This window comes from Xiphophorus hellerii, chromosome 1 (genome assembly GCF_003331165.1).
Source record: "Xiphophorus hellerii strain 12219 chromosome 1, Xiphophorus_hellerii-4.1, whole genome shotgun sequence".
Lineage (NCBI taxonomy): Eukaryota > Metazoa > Chordata > Actinopteri > Cyprinodontiformes > Poeciliidae > Xiphophorus > Xiphophorus hellerii.
Window position 1 is genome coordinate 2,174,825 of NC_045672.1, and position 21,017 is coordinate 2,195,841.

A 21,017-nucleotide genomic window follows, 5' to 3' on the forward strand; every position below is an offset into this window, starting at 1 on the left:
ATCTGAGTTACAGTAGAGCAGCTGCTCTGAAGCCGCACAAGGCTTATCTCTAAAAGCACAGCCATCTATACATAAAATACCCTTTTTAAAAAAATTATTTTAAGTCTTTTTTTCAGTGTGAGTAATGCGTGCAACAACCCAGGGAAGAGAAACTATGCTTTTATTTCAAAAAGAGAAGCTTTCTGACTTATTTGTGTAATTTTAAACTTTACTCACGAGGATAATCAGTAAAAAGCAAAAAGCAACCAGACTTCCAAGAGAAACAGGAGGCAGTGGAATCAATAGGTTAGTGAAAACCGATCTTATTTGCAGCGAGGAAATAGGTAATAGAGTTTACGGTCCATATGCATTAGGTTGGTAGTACCATATGGCAAACTCAGTCCTGGGTCAAAAAGTAACTTCATACAATTAGTGTTTTTCATCTCGCTTTTATCCAAGCAGATGGTCGTTACGAGTCACAAAAACAGCATTGTGTCAGTGTTTGAAAAGCAGCTTGTTTCCAGTTTGCTCTTAACCTTGTTGGTTATGCATGGAGACCACCAGGCATGAGTGTAACGCGAGAACTAGACAACATGAGGAGAAACAATGTATTATAAAACCCCTCAACCCACCACCCCTCGCCCTAACCCAGAGTCACATCTTGTCATGACGGATTTATGAAGACTAACATTGATTGGTGGGTTTACTCTGCAAGGGACAAATGATCTCCTTATCCAACATTTATTACAGCTTCAGGACTACATCCAAGCCAACTGAAAAGAAACAAAGACTTTCTTTATTTGGGAATGATTGTGCATTTGAGTTATCGTCAACTGTTACTTGCCAGCAGGAAATGCTACCTACAGGAGGACATCAGTAGATGTTTAGCTAGTAGGAATTGACAGGAAAAGTTCAAGTAAGGGCGTGGAAGTGTGGGAGACAGGAAGTAGGAGGGTGTTAGGAAGGAGTTGCGAATGTTTCACAAAGTTTAAGTTTTTATTCACAACATCAGAACACACTGTTTTTTTTTTGAAGAATATTTTTTATTGAATTTTATAACATAAAAGAAAGAACAAGTGACAGTGATACACTTAACACAGATTCTCATTAAATAACTTGGTCCCCAAAGCAAACAAACACAAATAAACAATAATAAACAATGAGAAAAAAAAGAAAAAAAAAATATATAAAAATAAAAAAACAGAACACACTGTTGAAGCACGTGTTTGCTTGTTTGAATGCAGCAAATATTGATGCAGCAAAGCTTTTCATCTGCTGTTATGTCCACAAACTGTTATGTTGTGAAGTGTTTCATTGAGGATAGTTGGGCCTTGAGTGAGCGAAACAGATTGAAACTGTTTCCTTGTTTTCTGAGTTTGTTTTATACAGAGTGATTTAGTTTGTCAGGTGTTTGTTCGGTTTAGCCTATTATTATTATTATTATTATTATTATTATTATTATTATTATTATTATTATATTGACATCTACTATTTTCAGAACTTGGCGTCTTCATTAATCACTACAGGAATTTTAAAGGAAAATCCATCCCTTGAATGCATCATTCAAGATGATCAGGGATGGAAAATTTTTAGCTCTGATGCTGTTAGCCTAACATATGATGGCAGAAAACATTACACAAAAAATCTTAATGTTAGAAACTGCAGCATTTATAATCTTCTTCTAGATTCATGTTTATAAGTTGCAATAAATAACGTTGGTTTATGTCTCCCAGCATGGTTAATAGCTTGATTATGTAGAAACAGAAGCTTTACTAATCTAATATATTTTTTAAAGAGTTGTTAAAATCTCTTTCATACTATGCTGTCATGAGATAGTGACAGTTTTAACAAATATGTTAAATAATATGTTTTTTATAAAAACTTTAAGATGCTTCCCTAAGTTTCTATCGTGCTGCTGCACGTTTTTAAAGCATCTTCATTTTTTTTTGTTTTGAATATATCAAAGCATCATTTGATTTGACAATACTACCCACGAGTATCCTACATGCAGTCGGCCTTTTAACATTTCCTTTAGTGACACAAATTTATCTTCCAGTTGAGTGTCTTGAGTGCAACCACACCACATACGCTGTATTTATTTTACAGCAGGTCATTAATCTTCCCAAATATGGTCAATAACTTCTGTTTTTGTAATGCGTGTTACAAATATTAAACCCCACTTCAACTACTTTCTAAAATAGGAGCCCAATCTGAAGAGGTGCTCCCACTTCGAAGGCGGTTTACTCCAACAAATTACTCTTCCTAAATGGTTTTTCGAGTGTGCCACCTGGTTGCGATTTTGCAGAGATGCATTTGGCATCATCTGTGCAGCTGTGAGCCAGTCGGATTGAAGCCTCCCTTCTACAGACATGTAATCAGTCAAGAGTCCTTCTACTTAGTGAGAGGAGCAACGCGAAGGTGTGGATAACGGCACAACAACGTTGTTTTTCTGCTCGTGGTCTGCCCCGTCTGGTATTTTTTCCCTGAAAGGGAGACTGATCCAGGCTCATACATAGTGCGGGCGCTCAGTCCACAGGGTTGCAAATGTTTGAGCTACATGTGGTTGGCCGCAGAGGGTCCTGAAGGAACCTCGCAGACTGGGACACATGACAAGGTTTACGTCACACAGGCTCTGCGGTCGAGCGGACGTGGACATCATGAATTCCCTTTAAGAGTATTCGTTATTTAGGTGCTAATTTATTGGTGGAAAATAAAGTGAATAGATCCCTTTTGTTTTACAGCGATGGTATGTCTTTGTGGTTGCATATAAGAAATCCTGTGTTGTGTTTCACAGACGAATGCACTCTGATTAGTAGTGTGTGTAGGTGGGTGTTTTTGCTTGCCCTCTCTCGGCTCTGCCAGCTGAGCTCTTAGTAAACACCCTGTCCTTATTTGACACAGGTTAGAGAGATGCCAGGAAAAGACCTCCCCACATGCGTGTGTGTTTGTGTGTGTGCAAGTTGCAATATTTGTGAACAAGATTAAATTACAAGAGAGTTTTTGAAACATTTTAGACCACAGATGATTGAATTCCCATGTCTAGCTAAAGCCCTTCAAGTGGCTCCCTAATTCCTCATCCCCTGTCTGAGTCCTCCTTTTTTTCTGTCTCTTTGGCAACATTTACATCTATCTAGTGAAATCAACAGATGTTCAGACTGCTTTGGCTGAAAACATGAAATGGTGTCTGATTATTTTTTTTTTCAAAATGAGAAGATGTGATGACAGGTTTTGGGAAAAGCTTGAGTGGCTTCTGAAATGGTAACATGTAGTATAACACTGTTCAGAGGACATACTTTGCCAGTCTATGTAATTAAAAGAAGTGCCTTGCAAAACGTACTCGCACCTCACTTCTTCACATTTTGTCACACTAAAACCGAAAACTTCAATGTTTTTATTGGGATTTTATGTGAACACAAAGTACTCCCAAATTTTGACGTAGAAAGAAAATGATTCATGATTTTTGAAAATTTGGCATACTTATTCTTCTTTGCTAAAGTAGCTCAGTCAGATTGGGTGGAGAGCATCTAAGAGCAATTTTTCAGTTCTGTCACAGATTTACAAGAAGCAGATCTGGACTTTGACTGGGTCATTCTAGCACATGATGTTAAAAGGTTTCTTCAAAGGATTGTCCTGTGTACAACTCCATCCATCTTCTCATGAACAGCGTCCCTGTTGCTGCTGAAGGAAATCATCCCCACACCATGATTGTGGTGGTGTTTTCAGACAATGTGCAGTTTTAGTTTTTCACCACAAAAAATTTAGTTTTGTTCTCATCTTCCACATGTTTGTTCTGTTCCCTTCATGGTCTGTGGCTACAAAAGAGATTTTTTAAATCTTCCTTTTAGCAACGGCTTTCTTGCCACTCTTTCATAATTGCTAGGTCTGTACTATCCTCACTTCTATCCTGTTTGTCAATCTCTGGATAATGATGTCCTTTTCTATTTAGGTGAAAGACACTGTGCGGTGACTCTATAAGGGTTCTCTGTCTTTGGGTCTTTTACATCTTTTTACATCCAACATCTTTGGTTTTGGAAGATATGACCAAAACCTGATTCGTTTCTTTTGCTTGACACCAGTCATGCTCTTTCCATTCCAGATGGGTTGAGATGGTACTCTGAGATGTTCAAAGCTCTGGATATTGCTGAGTAGCCCAACTATACCCTTAGACTTTTATACACCTATAGCAGTAACCTGTCTGCTTTGTTCCTTGGTGTTTATGAGTAAAATATTGCTATGTCTGGGGTCGTGACTTGACAAAATGTTATTTTGCTTTCTAAACTATAGAAGCCATTTTGTGTTTCCAGTAGAAGCCAATCAAGAGGGGAAGTAACAAGAAACACAAGAACTGATGGTTACATTCAGAAATAAAAGTGTTGTTTGGAGTGTACTGAGTCAACACCATGTTAGCTCTCATTGTGATCTTTTGATAAGCTATTTTGCGTCACATGCAGGATGTATAGGTGCCTTGATGACTGACTGACCTGAATTTAACCGCAAGGACAAATTGACTACACACCAAATGGTTCTTGACATATATCACACTAAATCTAAAGGTTAGCAACCTCCGTTGTGTTAAACTGGTTGGCTGGTTGGTTAATGTGTAAGCCCACAGCAAACATCTGTGTCCTTCCCATTGGTTCTCTGCCTTTGCATCTTTTATCAACATCTCTGGCTTTGGAAGTGTTGACCAAAACCTCATTTTGTTTTTATTTATTTAATTTGTCTATCCATGTGTGCTTTTATTCCATTCTTTTGTTTTGATGCTTTTTTTGCCATGCCAGGCACAACATCACCACATCCAGTCAGCTACTTTTAAAATGCCAACTTACTGTCTTTTGGTGAACTGCTGAATATTTTGCCAAAGCGCTGTTGGGTGGTCAAGATGTTCCTTTCAACGTTCTTTTGTGAACTCCGTCTTTAATGATGCCTCCAGTTCTCCGACTTGGCGAGGGAAGAACTTGTCCAATCAAGTTCGAGTCTGAGAATAGCTGCTTTGATCTCCCATGCCAAACTCTGAACCAAACTCTGCCTATTCACAATTACTCCCTTCGTACTTGAATATCCTTACCACAAGAAGTGAGGCTTGGCCGTCTGGTTCTGGCTGGGGAATAGAAGGACACTGGAGTGCACCCAAAGCCTAATTAATGACAGGGGCTTAATAGAAATAAAAGCCTAGTTAATCCTGTTTAGCAGAATAATGTCTTTGCTTTTTTGGGCCTTGTGACTAAGATTGCTTCAGTATTTGCAATGAAAAGTATTGAAAATCAAATAGATTGAGAAAATAGATCCTTTAGCTTTTTCAAACATCTGCCAGGTAGAACAGGTCAGAAGCTGAAGTAGATAGGTCTCTGTTCCTAGGATGAATCTGCTTGTAAATTATTTTGGGCCTTAAAAAGTAGTTTTTGAGTGTTTGTGAATCAGTGAGTAGGTTAGTAGTAGAATGAGGGAAGTCCATCACTGTGTTTAAATGTTTGAGACGCTGAGTCCAGAAGACCATTTACATCCCTTGACTACCGCACCCCCACCTTTTATTGATGAATAAACACGAAACATTATCTTACATCCTTCATCTAGAACAGATTAAGAGGCCTTCTAACTGAGCAAATTACCAGAAAACAAAGCTTGAGCTCTCTGTTTGTCTTAAACTGCTTAATTATAAATAAATGCTCTGCAGATTATGACAGTTGGCTATTTTTCTGTTTATATTTTGCTGCCAAAATGGCAGATTTGCCAACATATTTCTGCATGTTGTGACCCCATCTCTCTGGGCCTGGGCCATAACAGCTTGGCTGCTTTAATCTGTCTGGGAGTCGTGCTGTCTGTCAGTCTGTCTTTGCTGCATAGTTGAGAACCTCGTGGCTAATTGTTTACTGTGGCAAAGAGTCAAGAGATTAATATGAGTCTTGGCATTCAGGCGCAGTGCATCGCTATAGCAGTCGGAACACACTTCCATGTGGATTTCAAGTGGACTAACTGTAAAAATGTTCATGCTATGTGCCTTCAGTGTTATTATGTAGTTGGGCACTGAAACAGAAAGATGCAATAGTATGTGTCCATGTTTTATTAGCAGGAATTATTTAGTTTATCAGATTGTTTGTTTTCAGGGGAGAGGCTTCAGCACAAACTATTGTTTTTTTTTTGTTTGTTTTTTTCTCTCCCTGGTGTTCACAGAAGGATTCTTCTATAGCTAGCAGTAAACAAAGCCATGCATAAAGGGAGTTGCAGATTTATTTATTTTGTTATTATTATTTATTTATTTTATTTATTTATTTATTTTATAGGGATATTTTTGACAGATATGTTTTGAAAAATTAAAAAAACCGAAAGATGCATCTATCTTTACCTGAAGTCCCATAAAACTCACACAGGCTGCTTGAGGTGGTTTACCTGTGAAACATCATCTAAAGGAGCATGCTGCACTTTCTGGTAAATTTTTTTCTTGCCCTGCCTAACTGTAGAAATTACCTCTTTTACCTTGTTTGAATTTAAGGTGAGCTGATTGTTCCCACTGTATCACTAACCCAGTTCTCAGGAGTTAGCACATTTCAACAACGAGGCAGTTCAAAATGCTTTACATCACAAAAACACAATGCAGCCACCAATTATGGAACGAGAAATAAACATTGCATTAAGCAAATATACAGTACTTCAAATATGTTGATCAATTTACCAATTATTATGAATCAAGGCAACTCTTTGCCTTTGATTCAAAGGCTACTCTTTTTGTCTTTTTGATTAAATTTTAATTTCAATCAATTATTGATTTCAGTTTAGCTAAAAAATTAGCTAAATTGTTTAGCAAAAGTTTTTAGCTAAAAACTCAGCTAAAAACAGCTGAGTTTTTAGCCTTTTATTTAAAGAAACTCAAGTGTCTCAGCAGATTTTGCAGTTTTTTAGAAGTTTATTCCAGATTTGTGGTGCATAGAAGTTGAAGCTGCTTCTCCATGTTTGGTTCTGGTTGTGGAGATCCAGAGTAGACCTGAGTGGCGTGTCATTGCAGGGCACGGTGCATCATGCTAAAAACTCAAAGAACAAGATCATGAACGGAAAAGTTGACTCACTGCAGAAGCAAAACGTGAGATGCAGAATCTGATACCGTAATAGAAACAGAAACTTGCATTCAAATGTTCCAGATCCAGGCTGCAGATTATCTCCTTCACTGTAAAATGTCCTGGATTACATAATAGAATTTGCATAATTACTCAGTGTTTTCATCCCCCCTCAGTAATGCTGACTGTCTACCTTTACAGTCTGTAAGAGTGGTAGAGATACTTTAGAGGTAATAATGTGGTGAACCACTTATTATAGTACTGCAGTTTTTGTATTCAGAGATCTCACATTCCAGTTGAAGAGTAAACCTTGGGAAGCGGTGATTTAAACTTCCTCCTCCTTGTTTTCTGGCTGCTGTCCTACATCCACAACGTCTGCGCTCCAGTTCTTTGGGTGTCGGTTCAGAAGCACAGGGTTTGAGATCTTGGGGATCCCAACATTCATCCTCCAAAAAGTAGAGCTTTGCAGGAAAGAAGCAAAAATACAAAAAATAATGCTGAATATGGAAGGATATCACAGGGTTCGTACAGATGCTTAAAATTCTTGAAAATGATTACATTTCAATTGGATGCTTTCAATGTTTGGAAAGTGCTTGATTTTTGTATATAAAAGCTGCACAGTTTAGTAATAAAGTGCAATCTAGCGCTTGATTCAGAGCATAAACTTGGAAAGCACTGTTTACAGTTGAAACCAGATATTTAAAGATAATTAAAAAACACATAAAAAATTTTTCTCACTGTTTGAAGTTAAATAAGACCAAATTTCTCTTTGTTTTAGGTCAGTTAGAATTCCCCAAATGATTTCTCATTGCTTAATGCCAGAAAACTTAGCAAGAACATTTTAAAGAATTTTTTTGTAACTTTATTGCAGCAATCAGGTGTATAGAATCTGTGTAAGACATACATTTCAAGACATAACATTTTTAGATTTTATTTTACCTGTAGAATGTATAGTACTAACTAACTAAGATGTTATTAATTACAGTAATAAATGATATCATAAAATAGTGAATTGAAACTGCCCTTTTAGTTCAGTCGTTTTGTTTTTATCTCCAACATGTAGTTCTGGAAAAAGTTGAAAACTTACTTTGAAAATGCTTGAATTTTACTGTGGGACAAATGTACTGACACAGTTATTGCATTGAAGGAGTGAAGGAGTTGGCTTTGTTTTTAACTGACCTTCTTAAAGTACAAATGTGTGTCATTGCTGCTTACACTGACCCTATGTGCAAATAGTATATTTTTAAGTAACGTCTAAGTCAAGGGTGTCAAACTCCGGTCCTCAAGGGCCGCTGTCCTGCAACCTTTAGATGTGCCTCTGCTGCACCCCATCTGAATAGAATAATTAGGTCATTAGCAAGGCTCTGGAGAACTGATCTACACAAGAAGGAGATGATTAAGCCATTTCATTCCAGTGTTTTGTACCTGTGGCACATCTAAAAACTGAAGGACACTGGCCCTTGAGGACTGGAGTTTGACACCTGTGGTCTAATCGATCTTCAGTAGTATTCTGAAAATGTGGAGTTACTTCATTGCTTGTGACCTGTCCCTCCATCTATCTGCCTGTTGCAGTCATACTGACAGATGAGGAAGTGCAGAGGAAAAGGGAAATGATAATGAAGAGGAAAGAAGAGGAGGCAGCACGGGAGGCGCAGAGGCCACGTCTGAACGAGGAGCAGGCGCGGATGATCTCCAGCTTGGTGGAAGCTCACCACAAGACCTACGATGCCTCCTATTCTGATTTTTCACGCTTCAGGGTTAGTCCTCTTCAAATTCTGATATCCTTCTAGCCAATCAGCCAATCAACTGAAACAATGAATGAACTTTTTCACATTATATCAGCTCATGTAGAGCTGAAACAATTAATCGTGATGAATTGATCATTGAAATAATCGTAAACTGGCGTGTAGAGACTCTTAAAAAAAGTCAGTTTCTAGGAGAACAACATCGTCCGAGCAATAATTAAGCCAGAAAGGTAAATAAAATTTAAGCATTTTTGTTTAAAATAAAAAAAATAAAAAAACATTTTGTACATACTGTATATTCTACCCAGAACTCCTCAAGTGACACAGTTTTGGCTTCACCCGGTTCAAATCTTGTAAATGAATATCCTATTCTTTTTTTTGCTATTCAATTATTAATCAGTTAATCAAAAAATATTCTCAAAATAACAATATTATCGTTTATCGCAATAACTTCTGGGACAATTTATTGTTCAGCAAAATTTGTTATTGTGACAAGTCTGTGTCTGTCATAAATTGAAGGTTGTGACTGTAAAAAATGTGTAAACGTTCAAAAGCTCCTAATTGTTTTTGCAAGGCATTGTGCATCACTGTATTTCTATTTGAGACATTATGACTGCTGCTGTCATCATCTCTAGCACACATTACCAAGAGATGTGCAATATTTTCCTAACTACATCAGACAACAGTCTCCCAGCGGCCTGCTACAACAGTAATATCCAGAGCGAATGAGAGGGAGAGTAAAGAATAGCTGAATATCTGACAAAGTCTCACAGGCTCTTTGATTTATTAGTGTCAAGTATGATTGTATCACCGGGCGCTCTGCAGGGAGCCACAGGCACACTCTAATCGAGTAGCACATGAGTGAGGTTTCCGAATATTGAGTTGCAGGTATTGCATTAAACTAGGAGTGAACTGCAGGCTTTCAAGATGAAGCAGTCAAGTAATCCACACAAGAAAAAAAAGATTCTTGGCCGCAGATCTCAACATTGTGAGGGAACTAAAGAGGGAATTAGAAAGGATCTAAAGGGCTTGTTTGAGATAAATAAAATAAATCCCTTGGTAACAACTAGTCAGATTTGTTTACATAAGTAGACCTGAAGTTAATCCTTAGATAAGCAAAAGAATGCATCTCTATTACAGGAGTACATAGCAGCGTCTCAGCTCCAGGCAGTTCAGGTGAAAACTGCTCCTCTCACTGTCGCAAATATTCAATGTTTCATTCATTCTTGTGCCAAGCTTCCACATGCTCATACTTTCAGAGGTCAAATGTCTCTTAATAAGGAGAATAACATGATTTATGTATTCACTGCTTAAAGAGGCAGTATTATGTGTTAGTGCCATTTTATAGCACAATCAAGTTACGATGTTAACTTCAGTTGTTAAAGAAAATGCTAAAAATATCAAATATGACTTGAAAAGAAAACTTACTTTGTAATTTAGCACCTTGAAATTGGGAGCTAAATTACTTTAAAAACTCCTTCTCTTTCTGAAACTCTGCCTTCAGGAAGTCATCACAACATGGTTCTTCCATTAACCCTTAAACAACATTTTTACCAGCGTTTCACTAAGAAGAAGCTCCTAGAATGAGCTCAGCTGATGTGCAGATCCACCAGGTTTTTGCTAATTGCTACTGGCTAGTCTGAAGGAGCTGATTGACAGAGTTGTGGGGGAGGATTTCTTTGTAATGCAGAAACTCTGAAGCTTGGAGACTTTAGCTCCGAGGAGATCCACCCACATTACACATTTGCCAGCTGAATGGTTAACGGGACAAACAGTGGGAACAGTGGCTGAGTAAAAGCCAGTTTCAGAGCAGTCGAATGTTTGACAGGGTAAGGTTAGTGCGAACATCCTTTTAATTCATAACTCAGATTGAGAGGCAGGAGAAGCTGCTCTGAGCATATTAATGTCTGTTCTCTCTGCATGTTTGCAGCCTCCAGTACGTGACGGCCCGGTAACACGCAGCGCCAGCAGAGCCGCCTCTCTTCATTCGCTGTCTGACGCCTCCTCTGATTCATTCAATCACTCACCTGGTGAGATACAGGATGACTCATTCACTTCTGCACTGCTTCTTCTCATTCACCATTCAGGGTTAACATCACCAAGGTCCAAACTCGACTCTTTAGATTCAGCATCGCTGTCAGCCTGCAAGCAGAAGTTGAATTGATCAAAGCTACTCTTGTTGTTTCACTTAGAACGGCGGTTTTCAAAGTGTGAGGCGTGCCTCCCCTAGGGGGCGCCAGAGCACTTTAGGGGAGGCGCGGTGCGAGGGAAAAAATAAACCGGAAAAGAAGCTATCTGCTTGCTGTCTACTGATGTGAGAGAAAGAATGGACACATTTTTAGTAAAGAAAAAGGCAGGGGAGACAAGCTCTGGCGTAAGTAGAAAAAAGAGGAAGTATGACCACGACTACTTAAAGTTTGGATTTTCCTGGACTGGTCCCGATGATGCTCCTAGGCCGCAATGTGTAATCTGCAAGGAGGTTCTGGCTAATGATAGCATGAGACCCTGTAAGCTCCGGCGTCACATTGAAACAAACCACCCAAGTTTAGTGACCAAGCCGCGGGAGTTTTTTGAGAGGAAGCTGAAGGACCTGTGCACACAGAAAAAAACAAATGAAAAAAAATGAGTTTGGGGTTGTTCTTATCATTAGAAAAATGAAAAAAGGGCATATTTGCCATACAAAGGCCCTGATAAAATAATTAAAATGGGAGGAAATGTTTTAAAATGTTCATGTGTTAAATTTCATTCAGATAAAGTGTCATTTTAAAAGATGAGATGGTTCTAAAATAAAAGCAATTAGAAGGTGTTTTGTAGTGGCATTTGATTTGTTTGTGTGTGGGTTGATTATTGGGGGGGGGTGGCGCAGCAGGCATTGTGCTCCTTGGAGGGGGGCTCACCCTTTCATACTTTGAAAACCCCTGACTTAGAACATTTAAAGTTTTTGTTCAGTTTTTATTTCAATGGATTTAAGGAACATAAACAAAATCTGTTTAGAACAACTTTAGAAAAAGTTATGATTCCAGTCTCCAGTTGCATCACTTTACCTGTTATCAAGTTATATCTTTAGAGCTTTATCGGTTATTAAAGCTTATCAAAATCCTTATTGCTTATTGCTACTTTGTTGCCTTCCTCATCATATTCTTGCTTCAAATCCTTCTCGATCTGCTGGAGCAGAATCTGTGGACACCAAGATGAACTTCAGCAACCTGCTGATGATGTACCAGGATGGAGCGAGCAGTCCTGACTCCTGCGAGGAGGACACCAAGCTTTCCATGCTGCCCCACCTCGCTGACCTGGTCTCCTACAGCATCCAGAAAGTCATTGGATTTGCCAAGATGATACCAGGATTCAGGTATGTAGATGAAGGATTGTGTTTTTTTTTAGTTTTTTTTTTTTAGGCAGACCCTTTGAAGACTCTGTTGCAGTAATGTGACTGGATGAGTTTGCCTAGGTCTCGGTGGAACATTAGTCCTTTAATCCTGGACATGTTCAGGTACTGAATTGCTGACTTTCTAACCGTCGTTATGTGACCCTGAATGATCAGGTTATCATCACTACATCCAGGTTTTGGGGCTGATCTCTAGTTTCTAGCTGTAATATCTCAAACTGTTTGTTGACTCTGGCTCGTTCCTCTTTGGGTCCAAAGATAATTTCTGTTTTGTTTCTGTTCAGCTGGAGGAAGTTATTGCACTTTTTATTATGAAGATAAAAAGTTTCAAACAGGCAAAGAAATCCAGCTTCTGCATTACTTCTACAAACGGAGACAAAGGTTTTTCATAATTTGTCATTGAAAGTCAAATAGTTGACCAGTTTCTTAAGAGTAGTTCATTAGTCAGTAAAGCATAGCTGATTCAAATAATGAATATATCTGAAATACATCTTGGGATTTTGCAGGCTGCCCGAAGTGAGTGGATGACTTTTAACAGCAAAAACATCTCACAAACCACAAGGATCACTGTGTAACAGTGTTGCTTCCTGCTGTTTTGTTCCGGTTCTGATTTATCTTCTTGTAAAATTTGCCACATGAAAGCGGCGGCATGCACACACAGCAACCTGAATGAGGTTCCCACCTACACAAAGAACACAATGATCGGCTGCCCACACGTATGCAGGACATTATTGGGAGAGGTGAAAACAAACAAGCTGTTCCAAGAATACACTCAAAACTGGCTGTGGTTAAAAGCTGAGCTGAACCATATAAAAAAAGAGGCAGCACACCAAAAAAACAGGGGATATAAAGATGCTTAAAGTTGATTTTGTGTCTGAACAGTTTGTTCTGTTTTGACCAGATATTCTGAACTATTTCCATTTTAAAGTGAACAACAGGGGGCTCCAGATTATTATTTAAAATTAAGTACTGTTAATAAAGGTTATCACTACAATTATACTTCTCTCTTCTGATCAAGCTCACAGTTTTACTTTTGATCTCCAAAATGTTTGCATTTTTGATGATAGGGAGGAAAGTTCTTTTGTCTGAAGTTTGCTTTTGTGACATTTCTCATTCTCATCTTTTGGCCAATTATCTTCAAAAGTAAAGTGTAAGTTTAAAATGCATACCAATACTGTGGCACTGGTGATTATTATTATTATATTTTTGATAAAACAATTATTTCTTGTTTAAAACTATTTAAGTAGATTTTTTCTTAATATTTTAGTAAGAGATTCACCTCTTTACCAGGCATGTCAATACAGTTGAAACCAGAAGTTTGCATACACTAAATAAAAAGACACATGCCTTTTTTTTTTACACTGTCTGACATAAAATCAGAATAAGGTGTTCCTGTCTTAGGCCAATTCCCTTTTTTTTCTATTTGAATAAAGCAATAAAATATTGCCTTAAAATTCTCTCTCTCATTATTCTGGCATTTAGCAAATAGAACAAAAGTTGGTCATCTTAATTCTCATAGAACAGAAAAGTTTATTCCGATTTTACATAAAGTCATAAGATTTATCAGCATCAGATTGCCTATATTATCATTGTACAGAAACATAACACAATTTCTTCACAACAAAATGTTTCCTTTTATATAGTGTACAGCAGTGGTCCCCAACCTTTTTAGTTGGTCAGCCCTTCGCAATTTTGCTGCGGACCGGGGAGGGAAGGGGGCGTCGTCGTAAGTATCGAGTCCGGGGGGAACGGGGCGAAAAACGAGGGGGTTACGTTCCAAAAAGAACCCGCGATAGGCGAAATCCGCGAAGTAGGAACCTTTATTTTTTTACAATTATTATACAATAAAATACTCCATAATACATTGAAACCAAAGAACAAAACCTTTTTACAAGCCCAAACATTTGTTTAACAAATAAAAAGTACTGTATAAACATTTTTTTTTTTTTTTACAAATAACTACTGTACTGTAAAATAATAATTTTAATATGAACTGAAGCCAGATTCCCGTGCCCGAATTGCGGAGATCAGCGCCGCCCCACCGCGACCTGAGTCATTGGATTAGAACGGGAGAAAATAAAAAATGATTATGAAAAAAAACAAAACAAAGTACAGTAGGACAAATAGTGACTCACGTGTATTTCACTGCTCTTCTGACTGAGCCGCTGCATCGTGACTCCGCTCTGTAGCGTTTTTTTTTTTTTTCTTGTAAAGCCCGTGGTGCAGGTGTGTTTTTTCGAGAGAAGAACATAGTTATTGGTAGTTGTTGTCGCTCTTTTTTCTTCTGGGCAAAAAGATTCTTATAAACCGACATGCCACCATCGATTATGTTAAATTTGGCAAGCTGTTTTACGTATGTGTACATATTAAACCGCAACGTTGTTGACACACAGGTAGAGAAGAAGCGGAGAGACTGTTTAGCCAATCAGAATGCAAACACAATGCACGATGCAAATCCGCGAAGCAGCAAGACCGTGAAAGGTGAACCGCGAAATAGCGAGGGTTCACTGTACTCTGATGTTGTTTTGTTACTCATTCTGCTGCAAGTTGGCGCAATTTTGACGCGCAAGACGTAACCGATAAAATCCGGTTTAGGATTATCAAAATAAAAGATCCGGAAGTAGTTCATTATTTCTTGCGCGGCCCGGTACCAATTGGTCCGCGGCCCGGTACCGGTCCGCGGCCCGGTGGTTGGGGACCACTGGTGTACAGGATTTCCCCCAGAAAACTTGCTAAGCCCAGTGGTCGGGGCGCTGAGGCTGTCCACCGTGTTTTTGTATTAAAAGATGTTAAGTAGACAGGAAATGTACAAATATTACTGGGTAATTATATGTTATGGGAAAACATCGCCAGTGAAATGCTATTTAAACCCACAACTAGTCTTAAAAACATCAAATCAAAAATGAGTATTATTATTACTATTATTGTTATTATTATTATTTTCACTTCTGTTTAATCCAAATTAAGTGAGCGGCTCCATAAGGCCCTTAAGGGCTTCAGGGGCCCATAAATGCGAATATTTTAACACAGATCACAGATATATAAATGTAACACTTGTTTATTGAGATTATCAATGCTGCTAAATTTGATTTAATGGTTTCACTATACATAAATTAAAAAGTTTTAAATTATGTAACATTTAAATGTAATACTTTAAGGAGCTGGCAAGTTTACTTTGTAAAAGTAAAAGTATTGTTCAAAGAACAATATTCATAGTTAGATTGTTTTGTTATCACGGCTACAATCTGATGCTGTGAGTTTAATATTTGAGTTTGATATCTGTTTACAAATACAAATTAGTAAACTGCAATTATAACTGATTGCTTTTTAGGTTGGCGAATTAAACTACTCCCCCTCTCCCAGATTTCACTAAATGTAAAACAGAAGCTCTTAGAGGTGCTGATGTTTTTAGCAGCAAGAGTGACCCCTAAGTCAGATTCTGCTGAAGGCCTCATGCAGCCTTGGGCCAGCCCTGCATGAGTTAAATTTGCTGCACTGCACAGAGATGCTCAACAAACGGGAGATTTAATTAAATGCTGCTAATGTGGCTTTAGTAGCTCTTCCATTTTGTGTGTTGAGTTTTTAATAACGGCCACAGAAACTGTTTTGGTTGTTCAAGTTTATGGGACGAGTTGCTTAGATCTCCATGCGGCCGCTCGCATTGACTCTGGCTGTCTAAGTAGACAACGCATTTCATATGGTTTGATGCATTTTGTAACTGGAAAAATAATAATAAAAATAATAATAATGATGCGTGTAGGCCTGTCACGATAGCAAATTTTGCTCAACAATTAATTGTCTCAAAAATTATTGCGATAAACGATAATATTGTTTGAAGACCTTTTTACACTGATTTAATAGAAATGATGTAATAATGCATGCGATTTCCTGCCAAAGATAGATACACTTTATTTTCAAAAGAACATTTAACACTGGAGCTGATAAACAAAATAAACAAAACAACCAAAAACAAAAAGAATTCTCAGTCTCCATTAACAAAAAACTCACTTGAAAAAAAAAACTAAACAACATAAAGTAAAAGTGGAAATAAATACTGCATTCAACCAAAAGAGTGCAGATTATGAAGTCTGTATATTATGTTGCCCTTCAGTAATAATTAGATTTAAATAGAGAAGATGGGCACATCCGACTACCTGATGCAATAGTTACATGATTTTTTGCTCCTATTTTTCCCCTTACGACAATCTTAGAATGTTGGTCTTTCTAAGATTGTGTGGTGTGTTATGGTAGATCGTCGTTGCCGCTCTGATCTAAATCAGGGGTTTTCCCTGACTGGGAGCGTTATGTGACAGGTAGCCAATCAGAAAGCGTGGATTCTCCTCTGTGCTTTCTGAGGGGAAAATACGGAGGGGAATCCCAAACAGCTGATACGCGCAACCCGAACATTGGAGATGATATGTGGAAACAACATTAATGTTTATTCAACATGCAAATAATATAGAAATGACAAGGGGAGGAGTTGGAGCGAAATTGCTACCGCAGTTGATAAACCCGGTAACTTTTCAGCTGTTCTTTGTTAACGTGACGTAAATAGATTATAATGATTTTCATTCAGTCAGGACTGACACTAGCAGCATGCATTGCAGGTAGATTGTAGTAAAGCATTGATTAATGCCTGGTTTTAAAATTAGTTAACTGAACTTGTAGCCATTATTTTGTGCCCATTGTTGGACACCACAGGCACTATCGAACCCAATCGAACCGTTATACATAGGATTTCTGTCGGGTAATGTGTGATCTGTCAGTTTTGAAAATGGGCCGACAATCGGCCGACAGCTCGTGTGCGCTGGGCTTTACACTAAGTAAAATGAGGAAGGGAGGAGTCAGTGGAGAGCACTGGAGTTGAGCCTTTTTTCATTCATCAACAGAAAGAGATAAAGGCCGGAAGAGACGATAATGCCGATAATTAAAAAGACGTCGATAATTTTAATTTATCGTACGATTAATTGATTTGCCTAGATGCTTGATTACAAGGCGGGCTGAACCTGCCCGATTAGTGGTTAGCACTGGTTCATTAACCACTAACGCACCAGCTATCCGGGACCACATACATAAACTTCATCAGTGCAGACAGAGCCACACGCTGGGCAGCGTGTTGAGATGTAAACGCCCCCTATAATTCTTTGTTCACAAAGATAAATCATTCTCACCTCTCTCTCTGAAAGCACGACTACAAGTTATTCCTGTGGTTTACGAAGAGCTGTGCAACCAGAGCTAACGTGGGGGGTTTAAACTCCTACCTTGATCAAAAACTCTGGAAAGAAACATAATTCGTCACAAGGGTTGATGTAAATATCCATACAGGTCAACCTGTGTCCAGTATGAGTGAAAGGAGGCGTGTACGACCCGCGCTGAGGTAAACTTCGGAGATCAAGCAGCAGCAGTGCGCGATGCAACGCACAGAGGCACCAGCGATGTGATTGGTCCACTTTCCCTGTTTTAAATGCATAAACTATAAACCTATCTTCTATAAACATATCTTTTAGGAATAAATCTACTCTGCCAGTCAAACGCTCAGAGCAACAAAAACGCTTGCAATCCGGCTTAAAATTTGTTTTTTAAAAATTAAGCGATTATTTTATTTTTTTATTATTTTCCTGAAAACATAAACAAGGAAGGTTTAGCCTGGCATGGGGCAAGTGAAGCATTATTGGCCACCAGACTTATAATACCCTGGGGGAAACCCTGGTTTCAACTGTGTACGTTACTGTCCCTGCAGATTAATTAATTTTTCCTGCATATAATTTATGAACATATTCAAAACTGGAGCTGTGTTAAATTTGGGGATAAAATAAAGTCCCAAGACTACAAACAGTAGCTGCATTTGTTCAGAAAACAATCACAAATACACTGTTTATCAAATCTTCAACCACAATGAATTTATTTCCAGCCATCCGCCTTTGTTCTTTCACAAATGAAGAACGAGCCGTACGTTCAGTAAACATATGACTCAGCCAGCGTACATGCTTGTACCTTCATCTGCTCCACGTAGACACAGAAACACACTCACACATGCTCTCTTTTGTAAGTGGTTAAGTAGAACTTTCAGGGCTGTTATCTCTTTAATGGATCTCATTGTGGGCTGGAATAATGTGATGAGTGTGCCTAGAATCAGAACATTGTGAGAACATTTAGATACTTTCTCCACAGGAAAGGTTGAGTGAAATTTCTTACCTCTTAATGTTAAAACCCTCTAAATGTCACTGCAATTTGATTTTCTTTTTTTCTTGCTTTTTGGCCCAACTTAACTACAGGCTTAAGTATTTAGTCATGTATTTATTAATATAATGTTTCCTTTTTTCTAATTTATTTTAAAAATATCTAATTTCAGTATTATTAATATTAAACGATTTGTCATTTCAAATAGTATTTCAAATGTTTAGCTTCTCAAAATTAGATCAATTTGTAATTTTATATATAAAATATATTCCTTACATTTCCCCAACTGCGGTTTCAGACTCCTGCTATCGGCTTTGCATTTGTGCATGTACAGCATTACAAAATTGCTTCTGATATTTACATTATCTATGTCTGTTTTTCGTAGAATGCTCAGGAAGCTTAAAACTACAGTATGTAATTTTTTATAAACAATGATTTTTTTTTTATACATATTTGTTAAAACTGTCACCATGTTGTGACAGTTATATGTAAAGAAACATTGGTTTTAGAGGAGGGTCTTAATGCTGCCAATAAGGCTTGTGTACGTTCTGCTCAATTTGCTGATGAACAACTTACTGTTTCAAGAAAAAAGTTTATCCGCCACTATACTAACTAGCCTTAGCATTCATGGCAGACTATGCTGTGGTGAACCAGCAGAGAGCAATGTGGCTTTAGTACATGGCTAAAGCCATGTACTAAAGCATGGCTTTAGCATGCTTTAGTACAGTGTACATATGAGCAGCATGTACACAAGGTTAATTGACAGCACTAACACCCTGTGCTTGGCTGCTTGGTTGTTTTTGACCATGCGATGTATTTCTGCAGATGGCAGTAGGATCACTGGGAGGAAAACCTTGATTTGTTGTCACATATTGTCTCTCTGATATTACACTGCCACATTGATATTACACAGACAGTTTTTAACCAAACTGTTTATAAAAGTTACATACTGCACCTTTTAAGTATGAATACATACTACATAAATGAAATTAATATATAATCACTTTTTGCAGCTCAAGCTGCAGTTTTGTGCTTTAATATTTAAGCTTCTAGTGTTAAGGATCTGTTTTCCGTATAAAGCATCAACCAAATAAACTTGACATTGAAAAAATAGGTTGATTTCCCTTGAAGGGCCCCGCCTTTCTAAGGAAAACACATTAATGGGTTAGGAAACAGAGCTGACCATGTGGGTTGCACCCAGATCCTCTCTGCCAATACCAAATAGATTTATATAGCTATAAGATTTACTGCCATGCTTACAATAAAAACATTAACAATTAACACCTTAATTTTTGTGCTGAGTATATGATTAGCAGACGCAGTTTTATTTGATGGAACATCCTTTATTGAATGAGGCCTGAGTATTTTAGGAATAAAAGCATCTTCCTGGCTGGAAAGGCTTGTCTATAGGAGTTTTTTTCTTGGTATCATTCAGTTATGAGATAAGTTTCTTGATTTTTGTGTTAAACGACCAAAACAAACTCAATCCTATCAGTTTTACGAGTTGGAACTGCAAAATAGTGTAGCTGAGCTTGTCAAAACAAACTTCTTGTTTAGGTTTTTTTCTTCCTTTTTGCTGCATTTGCACCTGTTGTATGTTTTGCAGAGAACTGACCGCAGAGGACCAGATTGCTCTGTTGAAGTCGAGTGCCATCGAGATCATCATGCTGCGCTCAAACCAGTCATTCAGCCTGGAGGACATGTCCTGGAGCTGCGGGGGACCCGACTTTAAATACTGCATCAATGACGTCACAAAAGGTGCTTTTCACATCGCTGTCCATGAAAAGTGAATGAAATTCACCCAGCTACTGGGAGTTACTTATTTTTACTGTTATTCATGTGTTTTCTTTTGATAATAGTCAATTAGCTTGAGGATCATTTTATTAGAAGCATTTCTTCTCATGAAGGCTGCTGTATCAGGAAATCTGTCAAAACTTCGGAGGCTCAGGGAGAAACTCTGGGATAGAAAAGTGTTCATTGTTGGAGTTGATGTGACAGATGAGATAAAATTTCTCTCATCTTATATAAGAGCCCACTCACACGCTGCTTCTCTACCCCCTGCTGGACTCACACTGAGGGTTTTTGACTTAAGGTATTTTCATGGAACTTGTAAAACAACCTCAAGCTAACACTGTGTTCCCTATTGCACACAGTGCAAGACTCAGTGCTCTCCACACTGACTCCCTGTTTCTTGTTTGAAAGCCCTGTAATATTTCTCTGTTTTAAAGTAACATAGAGCAACTAATTTCTGCAGTGATAACTCTGATTATTTTTGTTTGTTTTTTGTCTGCAGCCGGCCACACCCTGGAGCTGCTGGAGCCGCTGGTGAAGTTCCAAGTTGGTCTGAAGAAGCTCAACCTGCATGAAGAGGAGCATGTGCTGCTCATGGCCATCTGCCTGCTGTCTCCAGGTGCTGCTGCCATTTAAGATGAGGCCTTTTGCCTTTTTATTCAGCAGTACGATTGGGGGAGGGCTGGGTTGTCACGAGGTTTACCAAAAGCTGACGTGTTGCCACAGCACGCCTCAGAATTTATTTTGGTGTCAGCTTTGCTGTTTGACCTACAGTCGCCCAAAAAATGGAGAGTACATGATGCTTCCAGTTGCAGATGAGAATAATTTCCTGGAAAACAACTGTATCTGTTCAGCATGTGGTAATATGGCAGTAGCTGATGTTGG

At 38.3% G+C, this 21,017-nt stretch overlaps 1 protein-coding gene across 3 annotated transcripts in view; it reads left to right on the plus strand.

Moving 5' to 3' along the window:
• LOC116723584 (vitamin D3 receptor A) overlaps positions 1 to 21,017 on the plus strand; it is an 84,837-nt gene that overhangs the window by 56,132 nt on the left and 7,688 nt on the right. For all 3 annotated transcript variants that reach the window (XM_032568622.1, XM_032568629.1, XM_032568616.1), the window contains 5 exons: positions 8,601 to 8,785; positions 10,704 to 10,803; positions 11,948 to 12,125; positions 19,948 to 20,099; positions 20,635 to 20,751. In XM_032568622.1, the coding sequence (XP_032424513.1) occupies positions 8,601 to 8,785; positions 10,704 to 10,803; positions 11,948 to 12,125; positions 19,948 to 20,099; positions 20,635 to 20,751 (732 nt within the window). The remainder of the gene's footprint in view (positions 1 to 8,600; positions 8,786 to 10,703; positions 10,804 to 11,947; positions 12,126 to 19,947; positions 20,100 to 20,634; positions 20,752 to 21,017) is intronic.